A 15,433-nucleotide genomic window follows, 5' to 3' on the forward strand; every position below is an offset into this window, starting at 1 on the left:
CAAGCCCCTGCCTGTGCTGTGCCCGACCTCCTGCTCAGCCCTGGCAGCCACGGGCAAGGCCAGCCCTGAGATTTTCTAAACTCCCATCAAATATTTAAGTAGATATTTGAGCTCATGTATAATGGATCGCCCCGTGCGCTGCCTCCCTCTCCATTTGTGGTATTTAAGGAAGGCGAATATTAAACACCATTGTATTAGCAAAACCGCGCCTGCTTAATTGAGTTACAAACAGGAAAGGTGCTGATGGGTAAACAATGCATAATGCAGGGACCCAGGGTATGATGTGGCTGCCCTGGTGCCAGGCAGGGCTCTGCAAGGCTTGGGACAAGAGGGTGCTCCAGCAGGGTGGGCACTGGTGCTGATGGTGTCAGTGGCAGAGCCAAAGGTGTGAGGAACACATGTGCTGTGTAACAGAGAGGTGACAGCATGGCACAGCACAGCAGGGCACGGGACAGCTTGGCTTGGGATAACGTGGCACGGTGTGGGACATCCCAGGTGTCATCCTGCACAGGCATGCTCAGAAATGGAGCCAGTGAGAACAACCCCAGCTACACAAGGAGCAGAAAGATTATGAAAATGAAAAGTAAATAAATATGGATGTTGAGGACCTAATTCTGATAAGAGGATTTTCAAAATTAGCCATTTGCAAGAGTAGATTAACGATGCACAGTGCTGGGGGTGGGAAGGGCTCCTTTAGGATGTGCAGCAAAGCCCATTGGGAACAGCCTGTTCCTTGTAGCCCTAAGCACCCAAAGAGTCACTCCCCACTTTTTGAGGAGATGGATTTGCTACTGCTGTGGATGAAAATGAGGTGGCCAGAAGCACAGTGTGGTGCCACTCTGCAAATACGAGTTCTGCAGACACAGTACTAGGGTGCCAGGACCTCACCACAGAGAATCGACATCTGGCAGCACTGGGATGCAGGTGCTGGCACCCAGGATGACCCACTCCAAGCATTGCAGTGGGTGCTTCTGGATGGAGCTGGTGATGACACCCCCCTGGGAGCACTGTGGGTGCTGGGGCAGGGGCACCTCTGTATGCTCGGAACAGGGGCAGGAGGCTGCTGGGACTTGGAGAGGCTTTTTGCATCCTCTGACTGGGATTTTCTATTCAGGCAGCCAAGTAGAAATCTCATTACAGACTGGCACAAAGGCAATCCCCATCCCTGTCCCCACACCAGGCTAGGGGCAGGCAGGGTGGGCACAGCTGTGAGCAGTGTGAGGTTGTTCTGGCCATGGGCAGCTAGTGGGCTGCGAGTGGCCATTTGTTGTCCGCAGCCATCCTTCGTAGCACTCACCCTGTCCTGGGCCAGTCAGTCCCATGTCCAGTCTAACACAGAGCCCCCACTTTGTGGTACAGGTGGGTCTGAAGTGGGTGCTGGCTCCTTGACATGAGTAGGGCAAAGCCCCTGTGCTGGCAGGCAGGGTCAGGCAGGGCACGGTGCAGGCAGGGCACGGTGCAGGCAGCCCAAGCACCCCGTGCCCAGCACTCCCACAGCAGCAGCAGCAGCAGCAGCAGCCAATTAATTAGCAGGGCGGTGGGAGAGCAGCCGGCGGAGCTGTGCAGGATCGATGGGCACATCGACCGCCCGGGAAACTCCAGCCCTCCCCGCCAGAGCTGTAGAGCTGGAGCATGCAAGGAGCCTGGCAGCCCCCGGCCCCGTGAAAGGGGGTGGCTGTGGGTGCACCATCAGCAGCCCCTTGGGAGGGCACACCGGGGTGCACAGAGCCAGGAGGGAGAGGAGAGGCGCTGCCACGTGTCCTGTGTCCCGGCAGCCTCAGTGCTGCCACCTGCTCCCCTGTGAACCAGGAGAGTGGCTGGTCCCCGTGCCACGCTGGGAGGACGTGGGGCTGCTAATGTTTGGATGTGTCTGTGTTGAGGGAGGTGCAGGGTGGTCCCTCGGAGCTGGCGGCATCCACTGTGGGAGCTGAGGGAGGGGGGTGAGGGCAGGGGCAGTACCAGAGTCTCGGGGACAGTATGGACACGGTGGCTCGTGGAGATGAAGGCTCTGTGGGCACATGCCAGCCATCTGGGGGGCACCCAGGTCAGGATAGGAGCAGCAGAACACACTCCGAAAGAGTGGTAGCACTGTCTGCTCAGCCCCGTGCTGCAGTCATGCCTGCAGGTTTGTGGCCACACAGCTCCTGTCCCTGTCCCCATCCCACCCGCCCACTCCCCCCGCCTGCCTCTGCCAAGCGAGAAGTGCCAGCCCGTCCCTGCGGGGAAGGAGAGTGCTCAGCCGTGTTGCAGAGCCTGGTATCCACCCAGATGAGAAGTGACAGCAAAGGACCCTTCTCAGGTACAGGCTCCCTGAGGCGCAGGGCAGGAGATTCTGTCCCCGTCTTTGCCTCTTCTGCTGCTGGCACTGGGGACGGCCCTGCAGGCATTTAACCACTTCCCCACCGTGCAGCTGCAGCTGGAGGGCAGCAGCCTCCCAGCACCAGCAGTGCCACCCATGCCTGTCCCAAGCTGCAAGAAACAGGATGGAGCAGGCAGAGCCCGAGTGGGGGAGCAAGAACCAGAGGTGCAGCCCCTCTGCTGTGCCCCACTGTGTCCTGCCAGCCCTGTCCATGCCCGGCGGGTCCACAGGCCCCTCACCTCCCGCATCTCCCGCACCGGCTGCTGTCTCTGCCGGGAGGTTGTCATGGGAACGGTGCTCTGTAGGTACCCCCTCATCCTGGGTACCCCTCCTTGCATGCCACGATGATTCTGAATGGAGGGTCAGCACAGCCTGTGCCCTTCCAGGGCCCGGCAGGGAGGGCACAGGGAGCTCCAGTCCAGGAATGTATGGGGGTGCTGGTGGCAGCCAGGGACGGAGGTCCCCTGCGTACCCACACCTCTCCTGCAAGGTCCAGAGTGTCCCTGGCCCCTGGCTGGGTGACGGGGCAGGCAGGTGGGCTCAGGCTCTGAGGGAACAGTGTGGCACAGCCTCAGCACTGGCAGCCATGCTGCCTGCCCACTCCCACGGTGAGCCAGCGCTGCCTGTTCTTCCCCAGCCCACGCACCCTGCACGGAGCCAGCAGCTCCTTCCCCAGTTTTCTGGGGGATTTTAACCCTGCAACACTCACTGGTTGCAAGAATGGGTGCCTGCACCAGACATGTGCTAGGGGCAGCCAGAGCTGGTGGCTCAGGGAGAAGCTGGACTGGCAGTGCCTGGCCATGGCTGCATGCCAGCTGCTGGCAAGGTGACCCAGCATGGGCACCCAGCACCACTGACCCACAACCCCTGCATGCAAAGGGGGACACAGAACCCCATGCTTGCAGCGGCACAGTCCATCCCCATTCCTGCTGTGCCCCACAGCAAACCCAGCCCCATATCCCCCACCCCTCTTGTGCCATGTGGGTCCCTTGACCTGCACCTCCCATCCCCACTAGACCCCACAGCAATCCTGCCCCCCCCACCCCTGTCCTTGCAGGCCCCTCTGTCTGCCCTGCCTCCCACCCCCACCTCCAGCCCTGCCGCATGTCTGCTGCCATCTGCCTCTCCCTTTTGATTAGTATTAATTTTTAATTATTATTATTGACAGGGCTGCCAGCTCGGCTGCCAGCTGGGACAGCTGCCCAGCATGAGATAGGCCAGGGGCAGCCCTGGCACTGCTGTACTCCCTGTGTGGCTCCTGGCAACTGCTGTGCCCATCCAGGGGGTGATTTTGTGCCCCCAGCACCCTCTGGCCCTCAGACAGGGACTGTGGGGTGCAGAAGTTGAGGATGAAGGTCATTGTGTCCCCAAAGGGCAGGCTCTGGGTGGGCACTGCCAGCCCCCCAGCCTGGCTGGGCTGCAGGGCTGATAGGAACCCATAAAGCCATGGAGATAAATGGCTCCTATTATTTTTCCAATCAAAAGAAATCCCACTGTGGCTACATGAGAATGGTGATGAACCACGGCACTGCAGCAGCCTCTGCACCCCCTCCTGCCCCAGCTAACCTTGGCCTTGTGGCGTGATGGGGCAAGGGCATCCCATGAGCACAACAGCCTTGCTGGGGTACAGGGACAAGGACAGCCTGGCTGCAGGGTGCCCTAGAGCCAGGTGGGGGGCAGTGACAGGGCAATGTGACACAGAGCAGTAGGTTGAAGGGACAGAGGGACAGACAATCCCTACCTCTCACACACTTGACGCTGTCACTGCTGGGGAGGGGCATTAACGGTGCGTTTCAGGGGGTCTCAGCAACCCCTCCTCCAGTTTCAGCTTTGCCAGCCCCATGAACGGCCCTGCCTGTCTCTCATTCGGGGCGGGGGTCGGCCGGGGTAGCGCTGTGATCCCACTTCAGGCACGGACCCAAACGTAGGCAGGGCAGGGCAGACAGGGACCCCTCCGCCGGCAGGGCAGGCTGCCATCCCTGCCGCTCCGGAGCCGCCAAGGCCGGGCGAGCGGCACCATCGCGTGGCGAGGCACCGGCGGTACAGGCAGCACACGGGCTCCGGTTAGCCGTGCCCGTGCGGGACCGGGGGCAAGGCAGGCAGAGCCACCCCCTGATCTCCGCTGGCAGCACCCCCAGTTTGGGGTGCTACCCCTCCATACTGCATCCCCTCATCCCAGTCCTGCTGCCTGCAGACCTCCCCAGCTCTGTGTCCCTGCCGGGGAGGGCAGTGCGGTGCTGTTGCCCTTGCACAGAGAAATGACCCAAAGCCATCACATGATGCAAGGACACAGAGACATGGCCTGACACACCGCCTACCAGGGATGAACTCCTGTCTTCAGTCTCTAGTATCATTCTCTGCCAGGAACGGGAGCAATATTGGGTGGTGGAGGGTTCTGCATTGCCCTTGGGAGCTGCAAGGCTGATGTTCCTGGAGGAAGGCAGCTGAGTCCCAGGGACACAGCTCTCTGCAGCCATGGCAGCTGCAGGGAAGTGCAGGGCTCACTCAGCAAGCTCAACCCCACAGGCTGCACTGCAGGCAGGCGAGACCCTGGGTGACACAGCCACAGCAGCTGCCTGTCAAGCTGTGAGCAGACAGGTCACAACCAGCTCGAAGAGCAGTGGTCAATACTTCACCCTCCTGCAGGACAGGTCTCTGCAGAGCCTGTCTGCAGGCAGGGCAGCACTGAGTCATCCCAGCAGGGGACAAGCAGCCCTGGCTCTGGGCTGATGAGGTGGCATGGTTAGGTTGGACATGTGGCCCTGGACAAGGTGCAGCTCTGGGCTGCGATGGAGCTTGGGTGCTGCTGGAGAGAATGGAGGATATCCTGGATGAGAGCTGCAGTGAGGGCAGAACTGCAGCTGCCACTGTCAGGGGGTGAGCAGACAGCTCCACCTCTGGAATCTGACTAGGCAGGGAAGCACAGATACAACAATCAAGCACACAAATAAAAGATTAAAGGACAGAGTGTGGGGTGGGGCTGGAAGAGAGTATGGGAGGCCAGGAGTGCCAGAAGGGACAGCAGAAGACATGAGCCTTTGAAAGGGGGAGTCAAAGTCCCAGGGCTCAAAAGATTGAGGTTGTGAACCTGCAGGTCTGGCAACAACAAACCTTGGGAAGAAAATGAGCTTCATAGCACCTATGCTGCAAGTGTCTGTGGGAGGGGATGCAGCATGGGGACCATGCTGTACTGCAGCCCAACACCCACCCTGCAGGGACACTGCCAGCCCTTGGCTGGGAAACTGATCTTTCTGAGAAGGCAGACCTATGTCCCACACATGTGCAGGGACTTAGGAGAAAAGTGGACCAGCTCCCCAGGCTGAGCTGACCCAGATGAGCTGGGCCTTACTAGTCCCTCCCATGCCCAGGTTTTCAGGGCAGTGAGCTGTTCCCACGCCTTGGCCAGGGGAGGACAGAACAGCATCCTTTTGGGAGCTATCCAGGGCCCCCCAAAACACAGGAAACACCCCCAAAGCCTCGAGGAGAGGGGCACTGGTCACAGGCTCTAGGGGAGGTGAGGGGACATGTGCAGTGTCCCAAGCCCACCACAATGCCAGCTCTGTGCTCTTGGCCCCACTCACCCAGAATGTGCCAGGGTTTGGCACATCCTCATTTCCCTCCCAGGAAATGTCCCCAACAAACAGGGGCCACCCCAGGTTGCCAAGAGCCCTGGAGACACAGATCATGCTCAGATGCAGACATTTATTGTGCGACAGAATAGGGGGACTTCATAGGGAGCTCCCCACAGTCACATCACAAACTTAGTCTTGGCAAGGGAGCCGCTCTTTGTGGCTGTATCTGCATGAGCCTGGTACCCAATGGCCACCTTCTGTGACAGGCCCAGGTGCTCCTTGTAGATCCGCCTAGAGGGGAAAAGGGGATGCATGAACAGGGCAGCACCTCTTCTCCCATTGTGCCTATTCCCCTAAACAGGGAGAGCCCTTATTCCCCTGTGCAGCCTCCCACAAAGCTGCATTACCCAATGTGGGTGACTCCTTCCTGGTTCTCTGCTTCCCTGGTCCAGATAGCAATCTTGTCCCCCTTGGTACGGATGTTGATGACGGCCCCGCACACTTCATCACTGTACTCATCAAACATCTCCCCAATGAGGCACAGCAGCTGTTGGGAGGAGAAGGGGACCCTGGGACAGTCACCACTGGGGCTCAGCCCTGGGGCAGGGGGAGCAGCCCAGGCAGGACCCTCAAGTGGGGCAGCACTCACTGTGTCCAGCCAGAAGCGGTCCAGCTCGGTGTGCCGCTGCTGCTTGGCCAGGGTGATGAGCCAGCGCCCACCACGCTTGTTCTGGCTGTCCTCCCACATGGGCTCAATGCCGTCCTGGGGGCGGGCAAGGGGACAGTCAGGGGCACCAAGTACTGGCCAGAGCTGGTCTGGGGAGCTGTGAACATCCAGCCAGGCTTCCCCTCCCACCTTATGGCCAGGGCATGCTGTCAGCCTTCCCAGCAGCCAGTGCACCCCCAGAATGCTGGGTGCTGGGGGGATTCTGAGGATGGGGTGTCATACCTTGAAGAGGGAGTAGTCACAGCCAGCTGCGAGCTTGCTGGCGAGCTGGATGTGAGTGTACAGCCTGTGTTAGATGGAGACATAGAAGCATGTGGAATAGGTGCCTCAGGCTCAGACCCCCCCACCAGAACAGCTGCAGAAGGGACACAGTGGGTGTGCCCACCCAATGCACACTCACGCCCAGAAGTCCTCCACAGTGCTGAATTTGGTGACAAGGCGCAGGTTTGCCTGCCACATCTTGCTCTTGTCATTCTTGAAAAACCAGAGTGCCCATCTGGGGACAGAGGGGAAATGGGGTGTTCAACCATGCCAGAGTCCCCCTCCAGCCCCCACACACCCTTCCCAGTGCTGGGAGAGGCTGTCCATGGCCAGGCCTCCTATACCTGTTCTGCAGGGGATGCTTGCCCTGAATCTCTGCCGGGAGCAGCTCTTGCTGCCGAGCCCTCTGCCGGCGTCGCTCCTGTTGCCTCTGCAGAGGAAAGTGGGACAGCCCCAAAGAGCCCCATGAGCACCCCAGCAGGGAGCCTGCAGCCCCCCAGCTACTTCCCACACTGGGCACCCCGAGGGCTGGCAGGGCTCTCTCTGTGTTTTACAGCCTCCCCAGCCCAAAGGGCGAGCACCCACCTGCTCCCCTGTAGCCATCCTGACCAGTAGAGGCTCTCCTAGGCAGCCTCCGGCTCTTAAGTACCCACAGGCAGGTGGGATGAGGAGCTATCCCAGCTGCAGCTGGTGGGGTGGGTGGGTGGTATTCTGGGGAGATGGAGCCAGTCCTGCCCCTCCTGGGGAGCAGAGAGATGGGGGATCCCTCTCTAGGGCAGGGAGCTGGGGGATGAGGACAGGGGCTCAGAGTGGGATGGGATCAGGATGAGGGAGTAGAATTGTGTAAGTTGGGCACCAGGTGTGGGACCATGGTGTAGGATGGGCAGGGCAGGATGGTACCCAGAGAGGGTGGGATAGCATCGGGTTGGAACGTAGGGATAGGATGGGATGGGGAGGATGGAGTCAGGACAGGATGTGATGGGGAGGGGATGGGTTCAGAAGTGGATGTGGTGGGATGGGAATGGGGTGGGATGAGGTGGGGAGAGGACATGACGAGGAGGGGATGGGAATGGCATAGAGACAGTGTGGAATGTGGAGGGAGCTGGATGGCAGTAAGGATGGAATGGGGTAAGGGCAGCCTGCAGATGGAAAGCAGTGGGATCGGGATGAGATGGGACAAGGAACGGGAGGAGATGTTACCGGGAGAGGGTAGGATAGGATGCGATGGGGGTCAGGACAGAATAGCGTGGGGACAGCGTGGGGTGGGATTACGATGAGCGATGGGGATGGGAAGAACGACTGCCCCGGGGGGCCGCGCAGCGCGGGGAAGGAGCCTGCGGGGCTGGGGCGGCGAAGGGCCGGGGGCGCCGTTGCCGTGCGGGGCGGTGCGGGGCGGTGCGGGGCGGTGCGGGACGGCGGGGCACGGCTCGGCACGGCCGAGCACGGCTCAGCCCGGCTCAGCCCGGCGCAGCCCGGCGCGGCGCGGTCCCCCCCGCGCAGCGCAGCGCAGCGCGGCGCAGCGCAGCGCGGCCCCGGCACAGCCGCACTGAGCCCGCCCCGCCGCAGCCCGGCCCGGCCCGGCCCGGCCCGCCCGTCCCCGCCGACAGCGAGCCAGGTCGGGCGGGCGGCGGGGCCGGGGGCGCGGGACCGGGATGCGCGGGGAAGGGAAGCGCGGGACCGGGATGCGCGGGACCGGGATGCGCAGGGCGGGCTGGCGCGGGGCCGGCGCGGGGTGAAGCCTTGCGGCCTCTCCCCGCAGAGCCGCCATGGAGGTGTTTATGAAGGGCTTGTCCAAGGCCAAGGAGGGGGTGGTCGCCGCAGCTGAGAAGACCAAGCAGGGGGTGGCCGAGGCCGCGGAGAAGACCAAGGAAGGGGTCCTCTATGTCGGTAAGGACCGGCTTGCCCTGCCTACCCCCTGCCTCCCCACCCCGGCTAATCTCTGCCCATCCCTGCCTGCCCTGCCGGCCCTCTCTGCCTGCCCTTGCCTGCTCCTGCGTTTGCCCTTGCGTCCTCCTGCCCAACCCCCTGCCGTCCCCCTGGCGTTCCCACCTGTCCCCGGCCCCGCTCCCCCTCTCCCCCGCTCCTTCCCGCCTCGACCACCCTGCGGCGGAGTGCCCCGGGGCAGAGGGTCGGTGCCTGCAGTGCCTCGCTGCCCACCGGGAATCTGCAGGGCACGAGAGTGGGCTCCGCAGGCAGGAGCAGAGTCGGGGACTGGTCCCCAGGCTGAGGGGATGGAATCCTCGGGAAATGGACCCCTTGCAGCTCCCAGCCTGAGCCTGAGGGTCTCTCAGCTCTGTGCCCGGGATGCTTTGGGGCAGGAAAGCAGAGGGACCATGATGGAGGTGGTGACCCCTGTGTTGGGATGTGCGTGTCTTCGGGCAGGGGGTGGGGACCGCGTTTGTGCTCCTTGGAGAGGCAATGTCTTGGAGCTGATCCCACACCGGCATCTCCCCTGCAGCCGGCTGGTGACTGAGGGGCCCCTCCGTGCTGCCCCTTGGGGGTGGGATCTGTTCAGGGCCAAGTCCTAGAAGACATGGCTGGCAGGAGGAGCAGTTCCTGGGCAGTCTGTGTGCCTGCCTGGCTGTGGTGCTGGAATGCCCAGGGAGGGAGCTGAGGCCAACTCTGCTTGCAGTGGGAGGGAGGAGGGTGCAGGTCTGAGGCTCTGTTCTGCTCCAGAGGGCACAAGCTCTGTAGGAGAGCTGAGGCCCCAAAACTGTTCCCCTGGGCAGTGGTGGGCACCTACCCCGGGCCCCCATCCTCACTAGGGTGTATTTGCTGGACTGGGGTACAGCAGCTCAAGGAACAGCCTGAGGCCCTATCCTACAGGGGCTGCCCAGCCCCTACATTTCCTTCCATCCTAGACATCCCATTCCCATTCTGAGGGGTATCCTCGGTGGTGTCACTCTGCTTGAGGGAGCTTGGCAGGGTTGGCAGAGCCAGCAGCAGCACCCAACTCTGGACACTCCAGCTGTGGGGCTTGCCATGCTCTGTTGGCACCAGCTCTAGGTTTGGATCCTGTGGAAGGTTTTTCTCAGCACGGCTGGCATTCACCCTGCCTGGCTGTGCCCTGACACAGTGCTGGGCCCTGGGGTCTCTGCCCTGCCTGGCACGTGGTGGCAGCCCTGTGCTGCCCCAGTTCTGCCTCCTTCAGGGACAACAGGAGCTTTGAGGGGAGCCAGGCAAGTGCTCAGCCCCCAGGTGCCCTGGCATGGGATGTGGACAGGCTGCTGTCCTGGCTCAGAGCCCTGCCAGGGTCCCGGGCATGGCACATGTTGGAGACCAGCTGTCAGTCCCTCTAACCCCATCTCTGTCTCTTTCTACCCTCAGGGAGTAAAACCCAAGGTGTGGTGCAAGGCGTAACCTCAGGTATGGGCCCCTCTGTCTTCCTGCCGCGGTACCCCTCTGTCCCTGAGAGCATGGCCACACTAACGAGATCAGAGGCTAATTGAGGGGCTGATGTCACTCTGCTAAAGCCTCTTATATAACAGGGCTGGCAACCAAGGATTTTCAGCGGCTGCTCACACTCCTTGCCCAGCTGCAGAGCAGTGTCATGGCCCCCTCCCGTCCCCACCAGGGCAAGGAAGTGAGGAGAGCCTGATCCTGCCCAGCATCTCCCTGCCAACTCCCCCCGTGGGTGGCACAGGGCATGAAGCCACAGCTGGGCACCCTTTTTGGCACGGGGGGCACACTGATGGGCACCCTGGGCTCTTGCAGTGGCTGAGAAGGCGAAGGAGCAGGCGTCCCAGCTGGGCGAAGCAGCCTTCACCGGCGCCGGCAACATCGCGGCAGCCACCGGGCTGGTGAAGAAGGAGGAGTTCCCTGCAGACCTGAAGGTGAGAGTCCCCAGGCATTGCCATGCCCGTGGGGAGGCTGGCACATGCCCAGCTTTGGCGAGGAGCCCTTTGGCCGTTCCGCAGTCCCAAAGCAGAGAGCACGAGGGTGCCCAGGTGGTCTCCTCGTGCCCCGGGCGTGAGCGGCCGCGTGCGCGGCCTCTGCGGACGTGTGCGCGCTCGGGGCCTGGCATGGCGGCCCGGGCCCGGGCCTGCGGCGCTCCAGCGGCTGCGAGGTGACCTGACAGCTGCGGGAGGGGCGGCGGGTTTCAGCTCACCGCCCCATGAGCCCTTGGCTTCCAGCTTAGCCCAAAATAGCATCAGCTGAAGAAATGAGGCCACCGCCGCCGCTGCACAGGGGGATTGGCTGCCCCCCTTTCCCGCCTGCCAGCCCCGGGGAGGGGTTACCCAGCACCGCCCTCCCCTGCCAGGGATGCAGGATGCTCCCACAGCCCTGCCAGCTCCTGGAGCCTGTCGAGGCCCACGTGGTGCCAGCACTCATTGCCTGCCCAAGGCTGGGGCTGGGAATACTGTATGTAGGGACATACACACACAGCCCCTGCTCCCACGGACCTGTGCATGTCAGCATGTCACCTCCCAGCTAGGTGCTATGTGCCCAGGGTCCCACTGGCTTCCCATGGAGCACCTTGTGTCCTGGGTGCATTGCTGGTCTGGCAGGGGCAGGGAGGTGCTCTGTGTGTGTGTGTGTGTGGCACTGACCTCCTGGTTCACTCTCAGGCAGAGGAGGTGGCCCAGGAGGCTGTGGAGGAGCCACTGGTCGAGCCGCTGCTGGAGCCAGAGGGGGAGAACTACGAGGAACCCCCACAGGTGAGGGGACAGGTGGCACAGTGGACACAGTGTGACAGTGGTCAGTGCACTGTCCAGAGCAAACCTGGTTTTGGGCTGGAGAAGAGAGGAGCTCTGTGCCCCACCTGAACTCTCTCACTGACTCTTTCCATCCCCATCCCACAGGAGGAATACCAGGAATACGAGCCAGAGGCATAATGGACCCCCATCCTTGCCTCTTCCACCAGCAGCACAACGAACCGCCGGTAGCCCCCTGCTCCTCTCCAGCCGGCCCCGGCCGGTGCCCGTGTGCCGGGGAGGAGCAGGGGTGCCCCTGCCCCGTTCGCTCACGAGTTCTTCCTCCAGTTCCGTTCCAAGGGACCGTGTCCGTGTCTCCGTACCATGTCTAGCAGTGAGAAACACCCGCTGTGTCCAAGCCCCCAAGCCCTGGCAAGTGGCCGAGCCGTGGGCGCTGCCCGCAGGGGCCGGTGTGTTTGTGTGTGAGTGTGAGTGTGAGTGTATGAGGCCCGGGTTTATGGCTCTGTTTCCCTCCCAGCACCATAAACCCTGGCTGTGTCCTGGCGTGTCTGTGTGTGTACAAAGCATGTTTACCTGCTCGCGGGCTGCTGTACATTTCGCTTGCACGCGTGTCCCTGTGGTTCTGCTCTGGTCATCGTGGAACTATTTTTTTTTTTATATATCTCTCTCTCTATCTATGGGTGGACGGGTCTTTTGCCTTTGTGAACCCTTGGCGCCCCAGCCCGCTCCCCAGCCTGCTGGGTGGTGACGGTGCCTGCGCCTCCCCCGAGGTCCCATAGTGCCGACGCTGTGTTGTGACGTGGCATGGATATTCTCCCGTCGCTGGATGTGCAATACGAGGGCAGCTGCCAGTGACACAGCTGCCCCCGTGTCCGTGAATAAAGCCAACTCTTGTCTGTAGCCCCCTGGTCCTGGTTGTGGGGTCCCTGGGGAGGGGTTGACCTCATGCTTTGGTGGCAGGGGTAGTTTTGGAAAGAGGAATGGGGCTGGTGCTGGGGGAGTGGTCAGGAGTGGTTGCTCATGAGGACAAGATGCTTTTGTGACTGCTGGCTGCATCACACAGGTCACTGCCCTGACTCCAGCCAGACTCTGGCTGAGACTTGGGGTGCAGGCAGTGTCCCCATACCACCTGCCTGTCTGCAGAGCTTTGCATCTGCAGGGGGCCCTGTGGGGCTGAGAACAACAAGCCAGAGTAAACACAGCCCTGGGCTCCAGCACCGGTTCCCCTCTATTTACATGCCCTTGCTCACCTCAAGGGGCAGGGGACATGGCTGTCACCCACAGCTTGTTCAGATGCAGTGTGACCACCTGAAGGGCAGGTGGGTGTCACACATTCTGTGGGGTGTCTGCCATGACAGGGGGTTCTGTGCCCACCCCACAGTGCCATCCTTGGATCTTCAGCTCTCCCAGGGCAGGACCACCAACCCAGCCTGGGGCCCCAGCTAGCCTTTAGCCCCTTGACTGCATCATAAGCTGGGGTGAGGCTGGGCTGAGTGTCCCTGTCATGAATATCAGATTAGATCCCCCACCTGTGCTGGCTACAGCTTTGCCAGCGAGGAGTGAAGCTGCAGCAGTCAGCATGGACACACAACAGGTTTGCTGATGCCAGCAAATCCCAGCCTGGCTCTGGTTGCAGCAGTGCTCACAGCACTCCCTGTGTGTTATTGGAAGGACTGAGACAGCTCTTTGGGGGCTGGCTGTTTCCCTAGAGCATTTTTTCCTTCCCTTGTCCAATTCTGCTATCCATGGACAAGCAGACCCAAACCAGCAGCAGCATGACTTGCCCCAGTGCCAGGGAAGATGTAAAGGGGCTGAGGCAGAGGCAGTGGGGGGGAGACAGGCCCGTGCCTGGGAGAACTGGAAGCCAGAGAGCAGGGAGAGAACCTGCTCAAAGCAATGCAGGGTGTCCCCTCTGTGCACCCCCCTGCACAGCAGGGCTGTGACCCTCACAGGGCAGCTCCCCTGGGTGCTGTGTCTGTACGTGCAGCTGCCCTCACTGTACACAGTGAACACCTGCTCTGGCTTCCCTATCCACACCAAGGCTGGACTTGCAGTCATGGCTGTAATTTTCTAGAGAGGGCAGAGCTGTGAGGCTGGCGTGTGCCAGGAGGGTTTGGCAGCAAGAGGGAGGCAGAGGTCCCCAAGTAGGCAGTGCCAGGTGTGAGCACCACGCACAAGCCTGGCACAACCCTGGAAATGGGGTACACAGCTTTGTTGGAACAGAGAGAGGGACAGGGACCCAGCAGCAACAAGGAGCACAGCTGAGCATGAGGCTTTATCTGAGATGGATGGTGTCACTGTGGGAAGATGAGCCTTGTGCTGACCTGCCAGGAACTGTGATGAGGTGCCATGGGTGGGAACCCCTCAGCCAAGGGTCTTTGTAGCAAGGCAAAGAGCCCAAGAACAAGGATGGATGAGGCAAAGAGCCCTCAGGTACCTCAGCTGACTGTTCCATGGTGTAGGACAATCCTACACACAGTGGTGGGAGGAAGCTGGTATTTGTCCAAATATTATTTGCTCACTTTTTTCTGCTGCCCATGATTTTCAGTGCCAACACGGTGACACCCCAGTACCTTCAAGAGCATCATCTCCTCTGCCCTGGGGGAAGATCTGATAAAACAATGAAGACTGAGAATGGAGAAGAGACAGCCAAGGTCATTCCAATGATCCTTGCTCCCTGGCAGCAAACAGAGGGGCTTGGGCTTTCCTTCCCCCAAATTATGTAACCTGCTACCTCCACCTCCATCCCTCTGGCACAGCAGGCAAGATATCAGTGTGGTGATGTGGCACCTTCCTGGGCTGCTGAATTCCTAAAGCCAAAGTTCAGCTGTGCTGCTGCCACTCACACACCAATGCAGGGTGTGTCAGGAGCATGTGGCACGAGTGGTCTGTACAATTGCTTGCTCTGGGGTGTGTGTTCTCCCTCCTGAGCTGATTCTCAACAGTGGCAGGGATGAAGGTGTTGTGAGACATCTCCAGGATGCTGCTGTCATAGGGATCTGTTTTTGGGAAGTCATCTATGGTGCTGTGGTCCTGGAATGTGCAGGACAGTTCTGATGTTCCCAGCCTGGCAGTGTTAAGCACAGCCCTCAGAGCTGGGTCTGTAGGACACCAGGGACAGCCACCTTCTCCATGGGGATTTCAGAGACAGGCACTGACCACCACCCCTTAAAGAACAGCGACTGGGATGACTGGGCTCAACTCAGCTGCTCATAGTCTTATAGTGCCTTGGTGCTGATCCTTCTGGAATTGTAAATGGCTCTGTCTGTGTCCCCCACACAGATAGAGCGGGCACCAGACCTGTGCAGGTGTTCAGCCCATTTTGCCAAAGCCCTCCAGTGACATGGAGCAGAGATGTGGGGTGTGGGGAGAGGGAAGCTGTGGGGGCAAACATTTAACCTGACCCTCTGTGCTGGTAACAGCTCCCTCTCAGAAGCTTTTGCTGAAAAGCACAAATAGAAACCTCAGCATAGCTGTTCTTGGTGAATATTTTGGCTGGATAGAGACTAGGACCTGGCAGGACGGAGATCTCCTTGCCTGGTGGGAGGGTAGTGAAAAGCAGAGTCTGCTCACCTTCCAGCTCATCCTGTCTTTATCACCTCCAGAGCTCCTGGACGTGATGTTCCAAGTACAGCATGCTGTTCAGTTCCTAGGAGCCAATCCTGATAGAAAACAGATCCAGTGAGAAACAGTCCCTTGGTGGGCACCACGCAGCACCCAGGCACAATCTGAGCAATCCTGCACCTCACACTCCCATGCAATTGGCTGCCACAGAGCAGGGCCATGGGGGAGATCAACTTTCCCTACTGCCACAGAGCAGGGCCATGGGGGAGATCAGCTTTCCCTACTGGGACGAGGA

General features: G+C 60.7%; 2 protein-coding genes across 3 annotated transcripts; one reads left to right on the plus strand and one right to left on the minus strand.

Annotated features, from left to right (window-relative positions):
- Nucleotides 1-6,107: 6,107 nt before the first annotated feature.
- Nucleotides 6,108-7,522, minus strand: EIF4E1B (eukaryotic translation initiation factor 4E family member 1B). Of its 2 annotated transcripts, XM_059860114.1 has the most exons (7): nucleotides 7,505-7,522; nucleotides 7,264-7,349; nucleotides 7,059-7,154; nucleotides 6,881-6,944; nucleotides 6,581-6,694; nucleotides 6,339-6,478; nucleotides 6,108-6,222 (listed from the first exon to the last, which is right to left on the minus strand). In XM_059860114.1, exons 1-7 carry the CDS (start codon nucleotides 7,520-7,522, stop codon nucleotides 6,108-6,110), a joined length of 633 nt encoding a protein of 210 aa, XP_059716097.1. The 2 variants fall into 2 exon arrangements, with proteins under 2 accessions (XP_059716097.1, XP_059716096.1); XM_059860113.1 differs by having other exon boundaries at nucleotides 6,339-6,694.
- Nucleotides 7,523-8,448: 926 nt separating this feature from the next.
- Nucleotides 8,449-12,474, plus strand: SNCB (synuclein beta). Its single transcript, XM_059860313.1, has 6 exons — nucleotides 8,449-8,534; nucleotides 8,679-8,806; nucleotides 10,247-10,285; nucleotides 10,634-10,752; nucleotides 11,488-11,577; nucleotides 11,722-12,474. Exons 2-6 carry the CDS (start codon nucleotides 8,686-8,688, stop codon nucleotides 11,752-11,754), a joined length of 402 nt encoding a protein of 133 aa, XP_059716296.1. The 5' UTR covers nucleotides 8,449-8,534; nucleotides 8,679-8,685; the 3' UTR covers nucleotides 11,755-12,474.
- Nucleotides 12,475-15,433: the final 2,959 nt, after the last annotated feature.

The sequence above is a fragment of the Haemorhous mexicanus genome, chromosome 15, assembly GCF_027477595.1.
Source record: "Haemorhous mexicanus isolate bHaeMex1 chromosome 15, bHaeMex1.pri, whole genome shotgun sequence".
Taxonomy (NCBI): Eukaryota; Metazoa; Chordata; class Aves; order Passeriformes; family Fringillidae; genus Haemorhous; species Haemorhous mexicanus.